The 20,369-nt window shown below is 47.2% G+C and overlaps 3 protein-coding genes across 9 annotated transcripts in view; 2 read left to right on the top strand and 1 right to left on the bottom strand.

The window, feature by feature from the left end:
• RSPRY1 (ring finger and SPRY domain containing 1) overlaps window positions 1-7,001 on the top strand; it is a 36,422-nt gene extending 29,421 nt beyond the window's left edge. For all 4 annotated transcript variants that reach the window (XM_063168009.1, XM_063168007.1, XM_063168011.1 and 1 more), the window contains 3 exons: window positions 1,099-1,251; window positions 3,306-3,410; window positions 4,383-7,001. In XM_063168009.1, the coding sequence (XP_063024079.1) occupies window positions 1,099-1,251; window positions 3,306-3,410; window positions 4,383-4,479 (355 nt within the window). In that variant the 3' untranslated portion in view covers window positions 4,480-7,001. The remainder of the gene's footprint in view (window positions 1-1,098; window positions 1,252-3,305; window positions 3,411-4,382) is intronic.
• A 366-nt stretch (window positions 7,002-7,367) lies between these two features.
• On the top strand, window positions 7,368-15,127 carry ARL2BP (ADP ribosylation factor like GTPase 2 binding protein). 3 transcript variants are annotated; one of them, XM_063168004.1, is made up of 7 exons: window positions 7,368-7,442; window positions 8,351-8,460; window positions 10,566-10,624; window positions 12,061-12,167; window positions 12,995-13,080; window positions 13,910-14,006; window positions 15,060-15,127. In XM_063168004.1, exons 2-7 carry the CDS (start codon window positions 8,423-8,425, stop codon window positions 15,120-15,122), a joined length of 450 nt encoding a protein of 149 aa, XP_063024074.1. In that variant the 5' UTR covers window positions 7,368-7,442; window positions 8,351-8,422; the 3' UTR covers window positions 15,123-15,127. The 3 variants fall into 3 exon arrangements, with proteins under 3 accessions (XP_063024074.1, XP_063024075.1, XP_063024076.1); XM_063168005.1 differs by lacking the exon at window positions 7,368-7,442 and adding an exon at window positions 7,453-7,523; XM_063168006.1 differs by lacking the exon at window positions 7,368-7,442 and adding an exon at window positions 7,482-7,543.
• A 1,667-nt stretch (window positions 15,128-16,794) lies between these two features.
• PLLP (plasmolipin) lies at window positions 16,795-20,351 on the bottom strand. Of its 2 annotated transcripts, none has more exons than XM_063168003.1 (4): window positions 19,864-20,351; window positions 17,986-18,159; window positions 17,494-17,613; window positions 16,795-17,402 (listed from the first exon to the last, which is right to left on the bottom strand). In XM_063168003.1, the coding sequence occupies exons 1-4, from the start codon at window positions 19,870-19,872 to the stop codon at window positions 17,289-17,291; spliced, it is 417 nt and encodes a 138-aa protein (XP_063024073.1). In that variant the 5' UTR covers window positions 19,873-20,351; the 3' UTR covers window positions 16,795-17,288. The 2 variants fall into 2 exon arrangements, with proteins under 2 accessions (XP_063024073.1, XP_063024072.1); XM_063168002.1 differs by lacking the exon at window positions 19,864-20,351 and adding an exon at window positions 19,458-19,583.
• Window positions 20,352-20,369: the final 18 nt, after the last annotated feature.

The following is a 20,369-nucleotide window of genomic DNA, read 5'->3' as shown; positions in this document are numbered from 1 at the left end:
TCATTTGGAAGGACATGACCTCTGTGGATAATTGTGTTAATTATATGAAGAGTTTTTAATTTGAGATGTAAATTCATATTTACTTACCTGAAGCCATCATTAAGCAAGTTTCCCTGTTGAAAGTTGCTTAGAAATCAGTAAGAGGGATATAATTTTACAGGTGGATTTCAGGGTCCAAAATAAATACTTTGGACTTTCCAAAGGTATGTTCAGCTCAGTGGTTTATGCTGTCTAATTAGCATAGCATTGAAATAGAATGAGGCTGCAGCAAAGATGAACAATTTTCTGGTGCCTGAGGAACTTATCTTCTGAAAAACAAAGCCTTTCTGGTAAATGTTGGAGAGGGCTTGTTAACTGACTGCCGTTCACTGGGGCCAGCTCCTGGAGCAGCACATTGAACATTCATCAGAGGATGTCTCTTGGTAGCAATGCAGGCAGGTGTTGGGGTTATTTTGCCAACTGTTGTTAAAATTAACATATGGTGAACTTCTCTAACTCTCCTAGGGAAGTTCAGCCTTTTACTTCAGAAAAGATAAGCTGTTGTAATACTTTAGAAAGCAGTTTCACATGCAGCTTAATTAAACATTAGAGTACTTTATCAGTTATTCCTACCAGGCTAATAATTTCATCCATGTTTTCTCCTCAGAATAAAGTTCAAGATGCAGGCAAAGAGTAGTTCACTTTAAAGAGTTGCTGAGTATCGTCTTTATTGAGCTTTTAGTCCTCTGTGCTTTGAGTATGGAATTGATAAACTTGAGTACTTGTTAGAACTTGGGGTATTACTGAACTCATGCCCTTTGAGTAAATTTGAGAGGTGGTAGTTGTGATTTTAAATGTGACTAATCCTAGTTGCACAGGAGGCAGCCTTTATTTGACTCACTGAGAAATTCAGATAAATCCCAATAGTAAATTCAGGAGTTGAGAACTAAACAAGGTAAGTATGTGCAGCTGCAGCTTGATGCTCTCCCAGTTAGCTGCAAAACACTGGTATTAAACTTGTCTCTGTCTCAGGGTATATTTTCAAATGGTAATGGTAACATGTCTGAAAGCTCTGCTATTATTTAAGTCATTCTAAAATGCCTGTTCATGATGTTGCAGATCAGGATTTTTTGCTGCAGCAAGTTTCATGTCCTATCAACAATGTGAGTTCAACTTTGGGGCAAAACCCTTCAAGTACCCACCACCAATGAAGTTTAGTACCTTCAATGATCATGCCTTTCTCACAGCAGAAGAGAAAATCATTTTACCCAGGTAATCCTCCTACTTTGTGTGTTTGCATGCAGAGAAATAAAATGTTTCATGTCTGAGTTGCAAAGTCTTGCCTTGTACTCAGCAAAATTTATTTCTTATGGGGTTGTACTTCCATAGGTACCTCTTCTAAAAGGATGAGACAATAGGCTCCAGTGCAATTTCATCAGTAGGGCAGGAGATATGCAACCAAAATTTATTAAATTAAAATATATTTTGTAATATTAAGCTAATTAAAATGAATTAGTGCCACACAGTAAGCTGTTTTAGTAGAAGTACCTTCTGCCATCTAAGGATTATTAGGCTGATTGAGGAGGTGTGCTGTTAATTAAAAAAAGATGTCCTATTTAAAATTGACCTAATTAGTGGTGTTAGCAGCATGGAGGTGCTGAATGATTGTAAGTCTTGAAATTGTCCTTTTCTGATCCTGATGAAAATTTCCCCACTTTTGAATGACAGTGCTGACAAAGGTTATTCAAATTTAGAAGTGTTTTCCCACCTAAATAAAATTCAACCCAGATAAAAACAGGTCTAGATACATTCTTCTTTAGCTTTTACCAAACTTCTGGCAGGATTGAAAACTAATAGCTCATGTGAATCAAGTTATTAGTAGTAAAATAACTTACTGGAACATAAGCAGTAACACTGTACATTGTAATCTATGTGGTATACCCTGGATTTCAGTATGTGACTGAAATAATCTTAAATTGCAACTTATTTAGTGAGGGTGATGTTGTTGGAAGGGGTACCTCTGGCTGTAATAACATTCAGAGACTGGTTTTGAATTATCTAGTTTTGATCAAGTGTATTTGAGGTACTTAAATATATTTAAAAAGAAAAGAAGACAAGCCCCCCTACTTCTGCGTTGGAGTCACACATTTGCAAACTTTGAGGCTTGGAATATTGTATTGATGCAGAGAAAATCAAATGCAACTTGCAAAATCATTTTGTGCTTACCTATAGCCAGAGTAAATTATTTCTGCTTGTGACTGCAGGTGCTTTAAGTGAGAGTCTGATGTAGTCTTTGAGATGATCTATTAGGTACAAATTTGTGCTCTTCTGTCTTGGTAGTGTCCCACACTGAATGAGAGGTTTGTAGCTTCTGGCTGATGCTCAGGTGGGATTGATGTTCAGGCAATAGCTGTGAGAGCTGTTAATGATTGTGCCAAAAGATGAGAGACAAACTGGGGGTAACTGGTTTCCTGTTGATGCCTGACTGGTGAAACTTGGCCTCCTGTGCTACAGACCCTGTATTATGCAATAGCACTGAAAGGCTCCATTCAGGGCTGGACACTTGTTCTTTGTAAACAAAGATCATCCCTGCCCTACAGCCTGAACTGCTTGGAAATGATAAGCCAATTCTAAATTAAAATATAGCTTTGATGATCTTAAAAGTGATAGGAGATAAGGCAAAGGTGGGGTGGACCCTAATTATCCATCACAGGATTTAACATAAACTCATGCAGAGTTATGCTGAATTTAGTGCATCTGGTGTTGGGGAAAAAACACATCACCCTGCCATTAAGTAGTTGTGATGGGTGTTGTGTGTGTGTTCCAGCTGGGAAATGTCTTATTTCATCAGATGAGGTATTTTTACCTATTTTCTCTCCCTTGTGGCCATTGCCATACTGGGATGTTGATTTAATTTTCTGGTTTTATTCTTTTAAACTCTGTTAGAGCATTATAGGGTTTCTGTATGTTGTTGATACATGGGTTTGTGAGGTTTATTTGTTTGGGTTTTTTTTCTTAACTCCTGAAAGTTGCCAGGTACAAAAGAATTTCTGTAAGTGGTTCAGCTGTGGGAACTAGGAGAATTGTTATTTAATCCCCTCTTTGTCCCTTTCTGACAGACCAGCAATAGGGAATCAGATTGTTTTGCAGGTCTGTGAGTGTGTTAAGCCTTTTTTTGTGGGCAATTGTGATTGATGTTTATCAGCAGTGTGATGCAGCACTGCTACAAGTGTTATGTTTGCCTTGATGCAATTCTCAGAATAGTTTTGAATCAATTGCTTTGAGCCAAATTAATGTTTGGGGGGTCTGTCCCTCTCTCCCCTCAGACACAGGCGCCTGGCTTTGCTGAAGCAAGTGAGTATCAGAGAGAACTGCTGCACACTGTGCTGTGATGAGATAGCAGACACAGAACTCAGGCCGTGTGGACACAGGTAAAAGCTTAAAAAACCCAAATCCAAAGAAATATGAAATGTGTGTGTGATGCTCAGCTTGGATGAGGCCATATGCAGTCCCTGCTCATCTTGATTGACTCCCCAGGATAAAGGAAATAACCTTCCTTCCTTTTAAGGATGTGATGTGTAGAGGTTAAACACAGTATTCCCACTATGCCATTCATCCTACACCTGAGCAGATGGAACTCCTGGTTGTGTATTTGGGGAAGTACAGAGGCTACATCTGTGTGCTGCCCTGGGCTACTGAGTCTTAATTCCCTGATGTCAAAGGCTTTACTGATAAGTACTTGATACTGGTGCTGTGAAATCCAGATCATGTGAGGAGAGCAGAAAATTCATAATACATCGCACACTCATTAAATGTTCAACAAATGGATTGTCTCAAGTCACAAATTCTTCTAAAAGCTAAAAATGAGCCAGCAGTATGAGTTATACCATAATAGCACTTTCCTGCCTTTAAGCAGCCTGCTGGGAAATGAATCCAGTTAAGTCCAATTCCTTACAGTTCTGGAGCACTCGTGGAAGGAGTCTTGCCATGTGTCTAGATGCTAGAAAGTTAAAAGAGATGTGCCTGGATTGGAGAATTTGCTGCAGGGCACTGGGGCTGCTCTCCAGACCAGAGTGAGTGCAAGGATTAATGAGCTCAGGGAAATGGGATCCTGAGCAGCTGCAGGAGCAGCTGCAGGTCTGGGAGATGCTGAGCAGCAGGAGCTCCTTTCAAAGCCTGTAAATGGATCCACCACACCTGACTTGCAATGCCACCATACTGAGGGGCTTGACTGTGCCTCTGGCAGGCTCACTAAACTGCTTAGTGCTTAGTGTTATTTTGTTGTTGGTGGTTAGTTTTTCATACTGTAAAAGCAGGCTTTAACTGCTTGTGTTATTTGGTTGTTGTTGATTAGTTTTGCATACTGTAAAAGCAGGCTTTAACTGGTTTTTCTTCTCCTTCAGTGACCTGTGCATGGAGTGTGCCTTGCAATTGGAGACCTGCCCTTTGTGTCGACAGGAAATACAAACCCGAGTCAGACAGATCTCTCACATTTCATGACACACGTGGAGAAACACCACAGACTTGTTTTTAAAGAACTCCAACCAATACTGAAAGGGGAAAGCATCTCTAACCAATCCTTATGCACATAGAACCATAGCCACGGCCAGATTTCATGCTAACCTGTAATCTGTTTATGTTAAAACTGAAATCTTTAATAAGCTCTTCCCAGCTGCCAGCACTGGGAGCTGCATTCAGCAGTCAGGAGCTCTGGCTATTGGTTCCTCTGAGCAAGAGCAGAGGGAGTTGTCTCTTCTTCCCCTTTTCCTTCTCGCCTGTCGCAAGTGCTGAAAAAATTTGCACTGGAAGTACACATACAATGCATTTTAGAAAAGAGGAGAAAATAAGTATTTCCTAAAACAGGGCCGTGCTGTCTTGTGCTCGAAAGTCTCTATTTTTGGCAGAAGTCAGTACTAAAAAGAGAATGCCAATGTTTTCCTGTTTAATGTAGCCTCCTGCTGGTCAGAGACTCTGTATTTTCAGATATTAAACTGCTCAAAGACTGAATCTGTACGCAGACTGATTGAAAAGACAGTGTGGAGACTGTAGAGAAACTCACAGGTTTTAATAACTTGGTGATTCCAAAGAATGTTATGATTTGTTTTTAAATGTTAAAAGATCAGTGGTATTTTCAAGTACATAATGTTTCTGATACTTTTAACTTCGGTACCCACATTTTTTTGTGAGGTTATAATTTTCAGGAGGTATTCTTAACTAATTATAATGCTGGACTGGAATTAATTTGATATTCTGGTATTTTTTAAGGTATCATCGAACATCTTTTTTAATCAGTGTTGTTTTTGAAAGTTAGCTCAATTTTTCCAAAGTGAATATATCTTAAAATATTAGAGGAGAGTTCTTGACCCATTTATTTAAAACAAGGTTATTTGGATAGCAACTTCAGTCTTATTCTTAACTCCTTAAAAATGCACCTTGCTTGCCACTTGTCAGTCCTGCTCTGAGCAGGTTTGGGGCCACACTTCCTATTTTTGGTAGGGATCATACAGTGGGAATCTCTGCTCCACTTTAATTACACATTTGTGATGTTTGTATGTTAAGGATGCACTTCAGTAGGCAGCTCTTGACTTTTACTAGGTTTCTACAAGGAATCAGGGTTCACAGCTGGTGTCAGTGAAGTAGCACAAAAATAGGTGGGGTTCTGCTTATTTTGCACCAACTGAGGATATGACTCGGTCTCTTCCAAGTCTTGCACCGGTCGATTTTTTAAAAATATCTGTCTGTATAGTAGAACTTTGCTAATTCACACACAACTTACACCAAAATCATCCCACTTCTTGGCATTGATTCAGCAGCAGAGGCTGTTGTAGTGAATTCTCATGGTGTGATGTAGCTTATTTTTAAAATCATTTATTATCTTTATTGTACTATGAAGTACTAACAAAGCAGAGCCTGCTGAGCACTCTGGCTTCCTACAAACCTCAGCAGGAGCTGAGAGCTCTGCACACAGGTCCCAGAACCCAGCTCTCCAGCAACTCCTTTCACCTTCTGCCTTTGCTGACTCAAGGGTGCTGAACTTCATCCAGAGATGTGTGAATTAGGAAAGTTCTGTCCATCGTTTTCACGTTGACTTTGTCCAAATGTAGACTGAGTCCAGCAGCAGAGTGCTGGTTAGTGTTTTTGCTAAAATGTGGATTCTCTTCCACCTTGGATGCCTGGTCTGATTTAAGTCAGGCTGGCAAATCTGTGCCACAGGGATCTCATTTCCTTGCTGAGTGTACTTTACAATGTTTTGCTGTATCCATGTTTTGTCAGGGCCGAGTCCCTTCCAGCTCAGTGAGCAAACATGAGCTCCATCACTGCCACAAGGGTGTTAAAAATTCAGAATCACTTTGAAATGAAGTTCTAAGTGCTTCCAAATGCAATGATGACTTTTTATCCCTAAGGTACAAAGTTACAAATCATATTTTAGGGAAGAGGTGGGACAGAACCATTTTGAACTCTGCCTTAATAGAGTCTAGTAATTTCAGGGCTTTGGTTTCCCTGGCCAGGATTAACTGAGGTAAAATTTTCAGAAGTGCCTAGGACTCCTAATTTGTATCAACTGCTGTATGAGATTAAGGTCTTCAGGCCCAAGTCCACAATGGCTTCTGGGCATCTGCTGTCCCTTGGAACGCAGGTGACCTTAGAGCCTCGCTGCCTTTGTGGACATGGGACTAAGTGCCTGTATTATGGAAAAGATGTGAATGCTTTGGAAAATTTTGCCCCAGACCGTCTTCCATGCAGCTGGTGCTGGGCAGAGGGAGCCAGCGGTGGCGGAGGAGGGAGCTGTGTTGCAGAGAACTGTCCTGTTCATTTCACAAAGGGAAAGGCTGTACCCTGGGCCCGGCTGTGCCGCCATGCAGGCCGGGGCCATGGCTGTCAGGCCGGGTGCGGTGTCAGCCCCGCTCCCTGCACCCCCGGAGCTTTGGGGACAGGGACGGGAGCTGCCCACTCCACAGGCCCCCGCAGGGGGAAACGAATTGTAGCAAAGTTGTCCATTCAACAATAAAAACATCCTGAAGGCTGTTTGTTGTTCTTTAATTCCTTTTCGACTGAGGTGCATCTATGCGCTCGGGTGGGACATTGGTGCCGGGTGGGGGGGGTCATCGTACTGTTCGCTGAGCTGCAGCAGCTGCGGCTGTCCCCAGCCCTCGGAGCTCTGCTCTCTGAGGGGAAGCCCACTCTACCGCTGCCATTAACAAGCAAATACTTGTAATACAGCAAATAACGCTGCCTCCTGTCTCCCCCTCAGGGCCCGGCCCGGCGCAGGACGCGCTCCCCAACCCGCCATGGCGGCGGCGCCGCCTTCCCGCGCAGCCCCCGCCGCGCTCTGATTGGGCGAGCGGGCCGGGGGCGGGCCCCGAGGGCCGGAGCCGCGCTGTGATTGGCTGCGGACGGGGCGGAAGAGCGCGTTCCCCAGGAGACGGCCCGAGGGGAGGGGGCTGCGCGCCGGCCTGAGGGCGGTGGGTGCGGGCGGGGTCGCGGGACACGGAGCCGGCGCCCCGGGAACGGCGGGATGGCACCGCCTTGTGCAGACGGGGACGGTGATGGCCCGCTGCCCCGGGTCTCTTGAGGGGCGGGAGGGAGTGTGGCGGGCTGGCTGCCTGGGGAGGGACAGGGCTGGAGGGCTGTACCCGCCCTCGCCGGGACTGAGGATGGGGAGGCGAGGGACGCGCTCGGCTCCCGCCGGGCTCGCGGGGGTGGCCCGGGGCTGCTCTGAGGGCCGGCGGTGCGGGAAGCCTGGCGGGAGCAGCGGGGTCCTGTCGCCAGCCGCCCCGGGGACCCGTGTGCCCTGACCCCGGTGTGCCCTCACCCCGGTGTGCCCTGTGCCCGCGGTGCCCTGACCCCGGCGTGCCCCGTTCCCGGTGTGCCTGTGCCCGGTGTGCCCTGTGCCCGCGGTGCCCTGACCCCGGCGTGCCCCGTTCCCGGTGTGCCTGTGCCCGGTGTGCCCCATCCCCGGTGTGCCCTGTCCCCAGCGCCCACTCACAGCCACGGGCCGAGTGTCCAGCCAGGACACAGCCCCTGGGATCTCTGTCCAAAGCTGCCCTGGGACACACTAGAGCATGGTGGCACTCTTATCTGGCTTTATTTCTATAATGGTCAGTCAGAGATGTTTTAGGAGAAAAGATGGAGAGGTGACCCAAAACCCTTTTATAGGGTCTGGTTATATTTTGAGCCTGTTCTCTGAATAGGCAGAGAAAGTTTCTAGATTGTTTAGGTTATTACAAAAAAACGGCAATCATTTTGGAAGAATGTGATGTTGGAATTCCTGTGTTTAAGAATTAAAATTTATCTCCCAGTTTGCTCTTCAGGAAATATATGGCAGTTCAGTAATTGATTTGTATTAACACTAAGTCATGTTATTCCTTAGCACTTGGGTCAAAAAGAAGAAATAACCACTAACAGCTGAAACATACATCTCCACTCTGGCTAGGCAGGAGCAATGGAGACTTCTGATGGAGAAAGTTTGGGTGTAGCCACGTGAGTATGCTGCATTCTCATGTGTCAGATTTCAATAAGCTAATTGCTGATTAAGATATCTTGATAGGAATATAATTACAGGAATGAATTGACACCACGCTGTTTAGCAGAGTCTGCCTCTTAGGAGAAGAAAGGTGCAGAATGCAAAGCTGCAAGAGGGAATAACATCAGTACAGAGTTTAGGTGAAGTCAAACTAAATATCACTGTGGTCAGTGTAGCTGTGCTGAGGAATCAGAGCAAGCCTTGTAAAGGCTAGAAATTGCTTTTTCTGGTGTTCATTTGAAATCCAGAATTTCTTTTCAGAGTGTTTGTTGTCTTATGTCACTGATCCTGGCAGAGAGGAGACTCTTCCTCTGCTTGAGTGTTCTCCTCCTAAAACTGAGCCCATCCACAGGTGACCTCAGCCAGATTTCACCCTGGCAGGTGCTAAGCTGCTGCTTCACCCCACAAGTGTCTGCCATACCCTTCTCCCAGGAGTTGTGGCAGAAGGGGCTGTGTGACTGTGCCTCTGTCATGTGTGGATTTAACTCTTTCAGCCCCAGACTCTGTGGCAGAAGGGGCTGTGTGTCTGTGCCATGCATGGATTTAACTCTTTCAGCCCCAGACTCTGAGCAAAGTGCCAGGGCTGCCTCAGCAGCACAGTGTGCTGGGCCAGTCTGGGTACTGTGACAGGGAATAAAACCCCAGAGTTGGTGAGCTCGTGTCTCTGTAGGTGTGTGCATGCCCGTCTGTTGTATAAAGAGATGGAATTAGGTTTTTGATTCTGTTACTTGCACAGACTTCAACCAGGGTTTAAATTAACACTTTCTCTGTTGCTGTTAGGATAAGCTGTAGAAGTAGCAGTAGCATTTATTTGGAGGGTGTAAATTATCGCTGGCAGAGCCAGCGCATGCCGAGGGGAGCCCTGAGCCCGGCTGAGCTGCCCGGGGTGTCCCGGGGTGTCCCCGCTGCCGCCCTGTGCCGCCCTCTCGCGGGCTGTGCCCGGCCCCGGCTCCGCTCCCCTCCCCGCAGCAGCAACGCTGCTGCCGGGCTATCCTCGCTGAGCAGAAGCCGGTGTAAATTAAAGATCCCTTAATTTTTCCTGATCAGAGCGAGCCTGGTTATAGTTAAGCTGTCGGCTCAACTGCTGTTGGATTAATTTCACTGGAGTATTCTCTAATGGCAGAGTAACTTTAATGAGCTTTTCAAAACTCAGTTGGAAGGGCTATCCTACTCTGTTTACTGATGAGAAAGAGACATTCAATTGAATTTAAATGCTGCTTTCACTGATCTAAGAGATTTTTTTTCTTAAAGACAAATATCCCTGTTTCTTTGAGACTTCTTTTCCTCACATGTGAGAAAAGTTTGTCTTTCATCCCTTGGAGGAAATAGGAAGAGTTCATCTCCCACTAAAGAGCTGTGAATGCCAAAGACATCCTGTGGATTATTTACTGTGTCTGAACAAGTTGCACAATCGTAGATCCAGACTCCTGATGCTGGCACCAAAGATTTCTTCCCTGGATTAATTCAGATCCATAATGTTGTTTAATATTTGCTCATGGTAGAATAACTTTAGGAGATTATTCCATTTATTTGGATCATATAAGGATGTTTCTTGCATAAGAAAAATATTGAAGTTTCTTCAGTTATGTAATAGTTGTGTATACGTTCTTGTTCCACAAGACCAAATATTTCAAAATATTCTCTAGAGTGTCTACAGTTCTGTGATCACCATGTGCAGGAATGAGAAGTGAAACTGGTAGCAGCTGGGATTTGTGGGTTGGAAAAGGTTTAATTTGCTGTTCTAATTACACTCTTTACATTCTTTTGCACCAGAACTAGAATTACCTTGACAGTAATGCCAGTAAACCAACATTTATTCTTTCTTGCAATTAGGCACCTTAAGGGGAGGAAATAGAGTAGAGGTCTGATGAGAATCTCCATGGAGCAATCTTCTCATCAGTGCCAGGGATTGTTTTGTAGGTTAAAACTGGGAAGTTTTTCAGTTATCTTGTAATTACTGGGTTTGTTTGTTTATTTGTACTTAGGCTTTTGTTAACACTTTTTAATTTTAACTTTAATTTTCTGCTGGGGTTAAAATATATATATTTTCTTTTGCTTTCAGCTCCACCACTTCTGATGAGTTTGATGCAGTTGTTGGCTATCTGGAGGACATCATAATGGGTAAGGTTTACAAGTAGGTACAGACAACAGCAGGGCTGTTAAACCTGTTGCCAGCTGCTCTTCTGTAAATTAGCCAACACACAGAGCCCCTGCCTGCTTCATGGAGGCTTTCTTTCCTTTCCTACCTGGTAGTGTAGTAAAATTATACACAAAATTCTTCTGTGTGCTTGTGACTCTTGAAAATTATTCTCCACATCACTGCAGCACACTGCTTCTTTGAGAAACAGTAAAGATGCTTGTGCATCTCACAGAGAAATCAAAACTTTCTGGGATTTTTATGGAGGAGACTGAGAGGCTGCCTTCCCTTCCCCAGCTCTGCCCAGGCTTCTCCTGACATCTCTGCCAGGATGTTCTGAGAAGCTGCCATGGTTTGTCTGGGCAGTTTTCTGCAGTGCCCTGCTGCTGCTGCAGGGAGCCTTTTGCACTCTGATATAGAGTTGGTTCTGTTGAGGGTTGGTTCTATTCCAGGACTGAAAGCTGCAAGAATGGGGAGCCCTATTTCTGTGTATCCAGCCCTACAGCACAAAGATGGTCACAGAATCACAGAATGGTTTGGGTTGGAAGGACCTTAAAGGTCACTCACCCTCCCTGCCATGGGCAGGGACACCTTCCACTGGAGCAGGCTGCTCACAGTCCCATCCAGCCTGGCCTTAGGCAGTAAAAGATGCTCAGTTCTCAGGGATGTGGCTTTAATGAGAACTCAGTGTGTGCAGAGAAGGGTTTTACAGGGTGCCAAGGCAGAATTCATGCTGATCAGCCATCAGCTGCTTTATAGGAGCAGCACATCATTTCTTTGGTCACACCCTTCCCAGAGAGATGCAGATTCTGGAGCCTCAGTTGCCTGGTGATGCAGTTAATTCTGGAGAAATGCTAACTAAATTAATTTGGAACATTTCAGAGTTTGGAAAGCTGTGCCTGGTGTCCTTTACCAGTGTTCATAAGTAAACTTTTTATTTATACCTGTTTTGTGGAATTCCATGGTAACCTCCTCTGGTTATTTTTACTCTTCTTTTCTTCCACAACTGGAAAAACTTATTTGGCAATTGAAAATTTAATCTGGGAATTTCACTAATATTTTTAAATTCAAAGACAAAAACGTAGAGTTCCTGTAGAAAAGAGGTATTCACTTATTAAAAAATACAGATGTTTTGCTGACTTTAGAGCCAGAGCAAAAAGAGGTTGAGAATAACTAACTATTAATAAATGTAGAGCAGCAGGACTGTTTTGGTAATATTTCACCATCAGCCTCTGTTCTCTCACAGATGGGTCAGAAGTGGTGCTTTGGCAGCAGCTGTGGGGCTGATGTGATGAACTCTGCACGTGTGCAGGGCTCTGTGCTTGCAGCAGGGAAGCAGAGGACCAGTGAATGTGGGGTTTGTGTCACAGAAAGAATGACTAAACTCCTCACTCTGTGCTGCTTTTCTGTCATGGCCCAGATGATGATTTCCAGTTAATACAGAGGAATTTTTTGGAGAAGCACTACCAGGAGTTTGATGACTCAGAAGAAAACAAGCTCATCTATACAGACATTTTTAATGAATATGTAAGATACCTTTTCCTATTTTTCTTTTTTTTTTTTAATATAGTTCTCCCTTTATAAAATACTGGGCTTAAATGGAGCAGATCCCAACAAGTTCCTGTTTCCTTCAGAAGCACAGCCATGATCTGTGAGCAAAAAGGTTTTTTCTGAAGCTTTAGGGTCCTTTTGTGTTTCACACAAAATTTTCTAGAATTACAAGAGTTTGGTTTCTGTTCAGCTTTTGCATTGGGTCATTTTAGCTTAACCAGCTTCCTGAAGAGCTGAAGAGTTGTTTTTGAAAGATCACTGGTTTTCCCCTTGAATAAGAAAATCAAGTGTAATTGGGAAAATTTTGTGAATTTTTGTGAGTTTTCTCTTTTTTTTTTTTTTTTTTTTTTGGAAGTAGTGTAGCTCCCTTGCATAGAAATTTAGCCAATTGCTGTAGTAAATGTGTTTAGCATGTGTGCAAACAAAGTTTCTTATTTTCCAGTTTTTTTATTTCTTGTATTGGATAATTCAATCACATTCTTCATACAAAGCATAATCAAGAAACTAGACCAGTCTGCTCTTCAGTACCATTAAATGAGCTGGAAAAATATTTGTTTCTAGATACAAATATTTGTTACTAGATACAGATAGTCAGTGTTTGTTCTCCCCAAGATCCCCAGCAAAAAATGTGCAGCTCTGTGCCTCAGGGCTGGTGTGAGAGCAGAACCAGCAGCACCCCCTGAGGAATCTGCAGTAAGGATCATGCAGAGTGTCAGGAAGGTGTCAGTGCAAGGATGCTGTTTGAAATCTGCCTCTGAAATTGTTGTGATCTTACTGGGGTGGTTTGTCTGGGTTTTTTTCAGATCTCTTTAGTAGAGAAATACATTGAAGAGAAGTTGCTCGATCGGATTCGTGGGTTTGATATGGTTGCTTTCACAGTGTCATTGCAGTAAGTCTCTGCTTTGCTTTGGTTGAGGAGTGGCTTGTGTGCCTCTCAGTTCTTTTTATCTAGATTAAAACTTAGGTTTTTGGCTCTTCTCACTCTAGATAATGGTTCCACTTTAAGTTAAAATAGAAGTGTTCATGCTGGCTGTGGCTGACCGCTTTTCTTGCCTTCAGCATGTCCTGCAACTGTAAATTTCTGAGTTATCCTGCTGAAAAATATTTGGTTTGAAGGGGTAGGAAGAAAAGTCAGACTGAGAGCACTGGAGGATTTTTGTATTTCTTGTCATTTTGAAGCCAGACCCTTAAAAGGTTGTGTCTTAACTCTTCCAGGCACCTCAGTAGCCTGGTGGTGTTTCAGTCATGTGGTTGAATTCCTTTATTGCAGTTTTCATATGGAGCATCCAGAGAGGAGTTTGGTTTGTGTTCAGCTTTTGCATTGGGTCATTTTAGCTTAACCAGCTTCCTGAAGAGTTGTTTTTGAAAGATCACTGGTTTTCCCCTTGAATAAGAAAATCAAGTGTAATTGGGAGCTGAGTATCTTAAAATATTTGAATCTGGTTAATTTTTAATGTTTCTTAAATAAACAAGTCAGGTTTTCAAGGACTGATGTGATACTCATAGGTCTTGGATTTAGATAAATTTAACAATGGAGTTGGATTGGAAATACTGCCTGGTGATATTTGACTGCAGTTTTGCTATATGATAACCTGCAATAATATTCTTGTTTAAATACTGATATCATTCTACTTTGTCCTTTTTGACCTTGTACCATTTTAAAAATAACAAATTTTCCTCACACAATTTTCTCATTCCCAACTTCTTTTTCTCTGTAGACAACACAAAGATGAAATGCCAGGTGATATATTTGATCTGCTTCTCACATTTACAGACTTTCTGGCTTTCAAAGAAATGTTCTTGGAATACAGAGCTGTGAGTATTTCACATTGTTTATTTTCATTGGCACAGTAGCTGTTGGTTTTGTGTAGCTCCACCTGAGAGTGCCAAAGGAAAAGTTTCTGCAGTAGGTCACAGTATTTAATCAAAGGCTGTAACAGAGTCAAAAGAAAGAATAATTCAATGAGCAGCTTTTTAAACTCAAACTGCACATTTAATGCTTATAGAAAACATTAATAAAGCTGGCATGTGGAGCAGCTCTTCCTGCTTTTGTGAACTTCCTGCATTTGTGAATATTGTTTTCCAAATGAACAGAAGGGAACACTTTTTCACTGTGACAGTCTCTGAGTTTGTGGAGTCTCCATCCTTGGAGATATTCTAAAGTTGTCTGGACACAGTCCTGAGTGACCATGCTTGAGTGTGGGGTTTGGCCCAGATCACCTCCAGAGATCCCTCTCCACCTTGGCCATTGTGACTCTATAGTATCTTCTTTTATTTTTCATCCCTAGTCTATTCAAAATTCGCTTTTTAAGCCTCTTTCATTTGTTTTCTCCTCCTCTCTGTGCCAGCTGGAGAAATAAACAAAAGTGCTGAGATTTTCGGATGAGGTTTTTCCTAGCAAAATAAAAATCAGTGCTCTCCAGTGTTGGACAAGGAGCAGAAGAGTCACAGTTGTGGTTGTGCCTCTGCCTCTTCCCCATCCCTGTGAATTTTGAGGAGATGGGGAGAGGCTGAAGAGAGTCAATCTGTGTATCAGCATCAGGAGGAATTTCAGCTGGGATTTGCAGACTGGGGTCTCTGAGAGGCAAATGACAGGAGCCAGATTTCAGTAGATCCCTGAGCCACAGCATTCCCAGCCAGGGCTGAGCAAAGCTCTGCTCTGACATGGGCAGGGTGACAGGAATCCCTCACCCCAGGGATTCCTGACAATCTTCTTGGGTTCACATTCAATCCCAGATGCTCCATTAACATGTAATTTTATATTGGTTTGATGCAGCAGAAAATGTATTGCCAGCTTCATTTTTTGAAATGCTTATTCCAAACCATCATGGAATCACAGATTTCTCTTTTTTTTCCCCATCTTTCTAGGAAAAAGAAGGTCGAAGTCTGGATTTAAGCAGTGCGTTAGTGGTGACTTCATTAAACCATTAAACAAACCATTCTGAAGGGAGTTCTGTTGTATTTTAAGCGAGGTCTATTCAAATTTCAGAGGGGAAAGGCCCCGATTCCCAGGAGGGGCCGGGGCAGAGGGGCGGGGACTCGGCTGGGAGGGAGGAGGGTGTTCGGTGGGGCCGGGCCGGGACTGTGGGTCCCTTTCCAGGGGGTGAAATCAAAGCTTCCTGGGATTTTTATACCCTTGCCCAAATGGATGGAAGAGACTGTGAGAGGCAGCCTTCCTTTCCCCAGCTCTACCCACGCTTCTCCAGGATCTTCTTAGAAGCTGCCATGGTTTGTCTGGGCAGTTTTCTGCAGTGCCCAGCTGCTGCTGCAGGGAGCCTTTTGCACTCTGATATAAAGTGCCTGAGCTGCAGTTCGAGCTCCTTGTTCTTTGTCCTGTCTCTGCTGAACACAGAGAACAGTTTATTCCTTCTGTTCCTGCAGCACCATTGCTTAACTGGAAATCACCCAGTTCCAACCCCCCTTCCACTGGAGCAGGTTGCTCACAATCCCATCCAGCCTGGCCTTAGGCAGTAAAAGATGCTCAGTTCTCAGGGATGTGGCTTTAATTGACAAGTCAGTGTGTGCAGAGAAGGTTTTTACAAGGTGCCAAGGCAGAATTCAGCTCCTTTATAGGAACAGCACATCATTTCTTTGGTCACATCCTTCCCAGAGAGATGCAGATTCTGGAGCCTCAGTTGCCTGGTGATGCAGTTCAATCTGGAGAAATGCTAACTAAATTAATTTGGAATGTGTCAGAGTTTGGAAGGCTGAGACCTGTGTCCTTTATCAGTGTTTGTAAGTAAATTTTCTGTCTGGATTTTGGAATTCAATAGTGACCTCCCATGTTAATTTCTATTAATTTTATTGATTTTATTTTCTTACTGTTCTGTTTTATATATATATATGTCTATACATTCATAACTGGAAATTTGACCCTTGATTTACTTACTGACAGCCAAATAAAGGCAGATGTGTCATGGGTCAATGCCATGTGTCCAGTTCCTTTTCAGTTTACACCTTCCATCAATGCAGTTCCCTTTCCTGATCCTCTGCAGACAACCTGGTAAAATTTTTCCCTTGCAGGGCATGCAGTAAGATTTGCAGTGTAGCTCACCATGCACCAGCTTTGCAACTCACTGAATCTCCTTTTACTACCTTGTACAAGGAGGGTGTGAAAGGAAAAGCTGCTCTGCCTGGCTGGGCATCACTTCTCGTTCTGACAAACAGCCAAAAGGTGAATTTGTGGTCTGCAGCACGGGGGAGCAGTGTGGTTCTTCCCTCTCCTGAGGCACTGGTCCTGCCTGTGTTCCCAGAGCTTCTGCAGACTTGATTGTAATTTGTGAGAATGACCTGCAGCTAATGGGCAAAATTGACTTGCTGGCTAATTAGGTGAACTCAGGAGAGTGTGGTGCTGAGCCAGGAAGAGGGAGTGATCAAAGCCTTGGCATCTGGTTGGTGTTCTTGTGGTCTTGGCTGCACACTCTGAGCGTGTGTGTGCATAAAGCAATGAGAGGTGAACGCTGTGGCCTCGTTCCTTCCATAGCCCACACGGGCTAAAGCCCACATGGAGGGGAAGGAACAGCCACCTCTGCAGTGCACTCTCTGCTGTCCCCACCACGCTATGCTGCCTTCTCACAAGTTTTCTCATGACAGACTCCAGTGCTGGATTCAGGAATGTTTTTATTTAAAGCATAAAATCTCTATTCAAATTGTTAGAAATCAATAGAAGAGCAGTTACGACTGCTTCCCTTGCTTCACTTCTCATCTTCCAGCTCTGCCGCTGTTTCTGCACCCTGTTAATTGCATTACTTATACTGCAGCTGTGAATGAGCAGAGAGGGGAGCCTGGGCTTGGGTTAGTCAGTTTTAGTATTGCACTGTGCCAGATTGGCTGAGCCCCCTGAGTGGAGCTGCTCTGGTGAGGATCCAGGTGAGCCCCGGGGATGAGCAGGAGCTGCAGCCCCAGCGAGTCCGTGTTGTGCTGTGGGCACATCAGCTGGGAGCATCCTCAGAAACCACAGGGCAGCTTCCACGTGAGCCAGTGCTGAGCGCTGCTGCCAGCCCAGGCTGCTCCCAGAACGGGCCCTGGTGGCACACGAGGCTCCGAGCCTGGCACAGGGTGGCCCCGGGGTGGCCCGGCTCTGCTGCCCACTCCTCCTCACGCGTGGTCGCTCACTTGGCTGGTGGCCGCGTTGCTGCCCAGCCCCTTCCAGGCGCGGAAGCTGAAGAAGGTGCTCACCCCGTAGGTGATCATGGTGACACAGGCGAAGAACTGGAAGAGGAGCACACATCCATCCCACGGGTGAGCACAGGGGCTGCCCCAGCCCTCGGCCCTGCCCTCCCTCCCTCCCGCCGGTACTCACGGAGGCGGCGGCTCGCCGGTTGTAGTCCCACTGCCGCCAGGACGTGGGCTGCACGGCGGCCGCGCACGTCACGAAGGCCGTGATGTACAGCACGGTGGCCACGGCGTTGCAGATCATCAGCTGGGAAACAAAGAGGAGCTCCTGAGGGCTGGGCTCAGGATCGGGCATGCCGGGGCGAGGCAGCAGCAAAAGGCTCGGATTCACATTCCTCCCCATTCCCCAGAACACATTAAATGCTCCCCAGGTTGTGCTGGGAGGTTTTTGAATGAACCCACAACTGCAGCAGTTGGTGGCTGTAACTTCCTGGATTGACACAGGACTTTCTATTTTGAGCATTTTCTAAGCAATTCAAGGGCAGAATGAAACAATGTCACTGTGCAAAGTGCAGGGGACTCGGTTCCATCAGCCCAGAAGAGAATGAAGCCTTCCCAGACCACCTTTCCAAGATGTTTCCCTCTTGGGATCCCCCCTCACCCCCTCTCAGCTACGCACCACGAGGGGCCAGGGGACCATGTAGAACTTCTGATGAAGCTGCAGGAGGTAAATCACCAAGAAAAGGAGCGTTAGTATCCAGAAGAAGAGGGACACGAACATCACCCAGCCGTAGGCCGCGTGCAGGTGGTACGTTGTGGCAGCGATGAGAGACCACACCAGCAAACCGAGCACCTGTGGGGGGAAAAGGGGAACCTGTTCAGGGGCTGCTTCCTGCAGGGGGAGCACAGAACATCGCCCACAAGCCCAGGCACACCAGCACCAACAGCAGGTGGGTTCCCCTCACTTCAGGAAGGCAGGAGAAGGGCTCCTTGGAAAGCCGCCGTGCCCCTGTGTAAGCCCGCACCGCCCATTGTCATGGAAGGAACACAACAGCCTTTGTCCTGCCCGCGCCCAACGCCCTGGCTGCCCCGACAATGCCTCCTTGTCTGTCACATCCATTTCTAACACTCGTGATCACAAAATATGTGCTGGGGAGAAACACGCAGGGGGCTCCTGCAGGAGTGGGAGGTGGCACGCGTGAGCTGCTGCCGGGGGAAAGCAGGGGAGGTTTAACAGCGTGCCCTGAGCAAGGGGCTGCAGAGGTGGGAGCAGCTGCAGAGCTGGAAGGTCTCGGCTGCTGGCCTTGCTTTCATCTCTCTTTCCTGGCTCTCTACCAGGCACCCCCAGCAGCATCCTGCCCAGCCCCTACCCTGAGCGTTTGTCTCTATGCCACTAGCAGCTCAGCCATGCCCAGGGGCTGGAATCTGGAGCCAGGCGCCAGGAGCCAGGTCTGTGCCAGCTGTTTCACAGTGGCTGCTCAGGGCACATCCCACAACGCTGCCCCGAGGAGAGGGGGCGAGCAAAGAGGCTCCCAGGCCCAGGGGCAGCACCGTGGGCAGGTCACGAATGGCCCGGTCCGCAGCTGAACTCCCACCCCTGCGCGTTCACGCGGCACCGCGGTCCAGGGGACAGCACCAGCGGGAGATTATTGTGGCCGGCTCCGATGCTGAAGCAACGGGCAGTGATGCTGCTGCTCGATATGATGACAAGGACCCTTGGGCTCCTCTGAGAGTCTGGGAGGACAACCTGGAGAGCTGAGAGTGTTCCAGGGAGCGTGAGAGCCTCAGGGGCACCCCCAGCACAGCTCCCCTGGAGTCACCGGGCTCCACACACCCCGACCCTTCGGCGGTGCCCTGCGGAGATGCCCGCACGGATCAGCCCGTGCCTGGCACTGGGAACCACCCGGCACTGAGCGGAGTCACAACCGGCAAGGGGTATGAGGACAAGAATCCGACTTCTCCTCTGGTTTACAGAGTGAAGGAGGAGAGAGGAGGCTGCACTGTCTTAGGGTTGGGGATTACTCAGGGTTAGACAGCGGAGATGGGGTCGGAGTGGCAGCCGAAGAGAGCCCGGGCTGTTTCCAGCTGCAGAAAAGCCCCCGAGTGGGTGATGCCCTCCCTCCTTCCCCGCGCCCCCTCCGCGGTACTCACGGCCTGGGCGCACATCAGCCCCCCGAGGGGCGAGAGCAGGAAGGAGCCGTCCAGGGCCTGGGGGGAGCCCGGGGAGGCGCTCCGGGCTCTGGCGGCGCCGGGCAGCCCCGCCATGCCGCGCACCGGCCCCGGGACGGCCCCGGCACGGCCCCTCCGCGGGCGGGGCGCGGGTGGCTCCGGGGCGGCCGGGCTGACCCCGCCGCTGCCCCCGCCCCGCCGCCCCCGGAGCCTCCGCCCGGCGCCGCGCTGCGCTCCCGGTGTGCGGCCGAGTCCCCGTGCCGGGCCACCGCCGACAAAGGGCAGCCCCACCGCGACAGCCCCCGCTCCCCGCATCCCGGGGATGCTCTGCTGGAGCAGCCCGGGACACCGCAACCTTCCGTGCCGCCGTGTCCTGCTCGGTGCTCACCGGGGACATTCGGTGGCATCCGGCGCATCCCGGTGCCTGGCGTTGCTCCTCGGCGGGGGCCGGGCGACACGCGTCTCCTTGTTAAATCCTGGAATAATTTGGGTTGGAAATGATTTAAGGCATCTCGTTCCGACCTCCTGCCACCATGCAAGGACACATTCCACTAGAGCAGGTTGCTCCAAGCCCTTGGACTGGCTCCAACGCGGCCTTGAAAACTTCCAGCTTCTCAGGTCAATCTGCGTAGAGCCTCATCAGCCTCCACTCCGGGAGATTCCTATCAGCCCGTATCCCGGGCTGGTCCGGGTCACTCCGGGCGGCAGCAGGACCCTCTGGACGACCAGCCACTGCTCCCAGTTTGGTGTGATGTGCCCAGGGCGCTCCGGGCCCCATCACGCAGGTCGTTAATGCAGCCTGTGGCTCAGGGCTGGGCCCGAGGCTGTCCCGGGGCTGTCCAGGGTGTCCCGGGGCTGTCCCGGACTGTCCCGGCAGTGACCGGACACAGCGGC

This window comes from Melospiza melodia, chromosome 13 (assembly GCF_035770615.1).
Source record: "Melospiza melodia melodia isolate bMelMel2 chromosome 13, bMelMel2.pri, whole genome shotgun sequence".
NCBI lineage: Eukaryota > Metazoa > Chordata > Aves > Passeriformes > Passerellidae > Melospiza > Melospiza melodia.
Note: the sequence above shows the minus strand (reverse complement) of the source record. Positions and strands in the feature narration are given on the sequence as shown.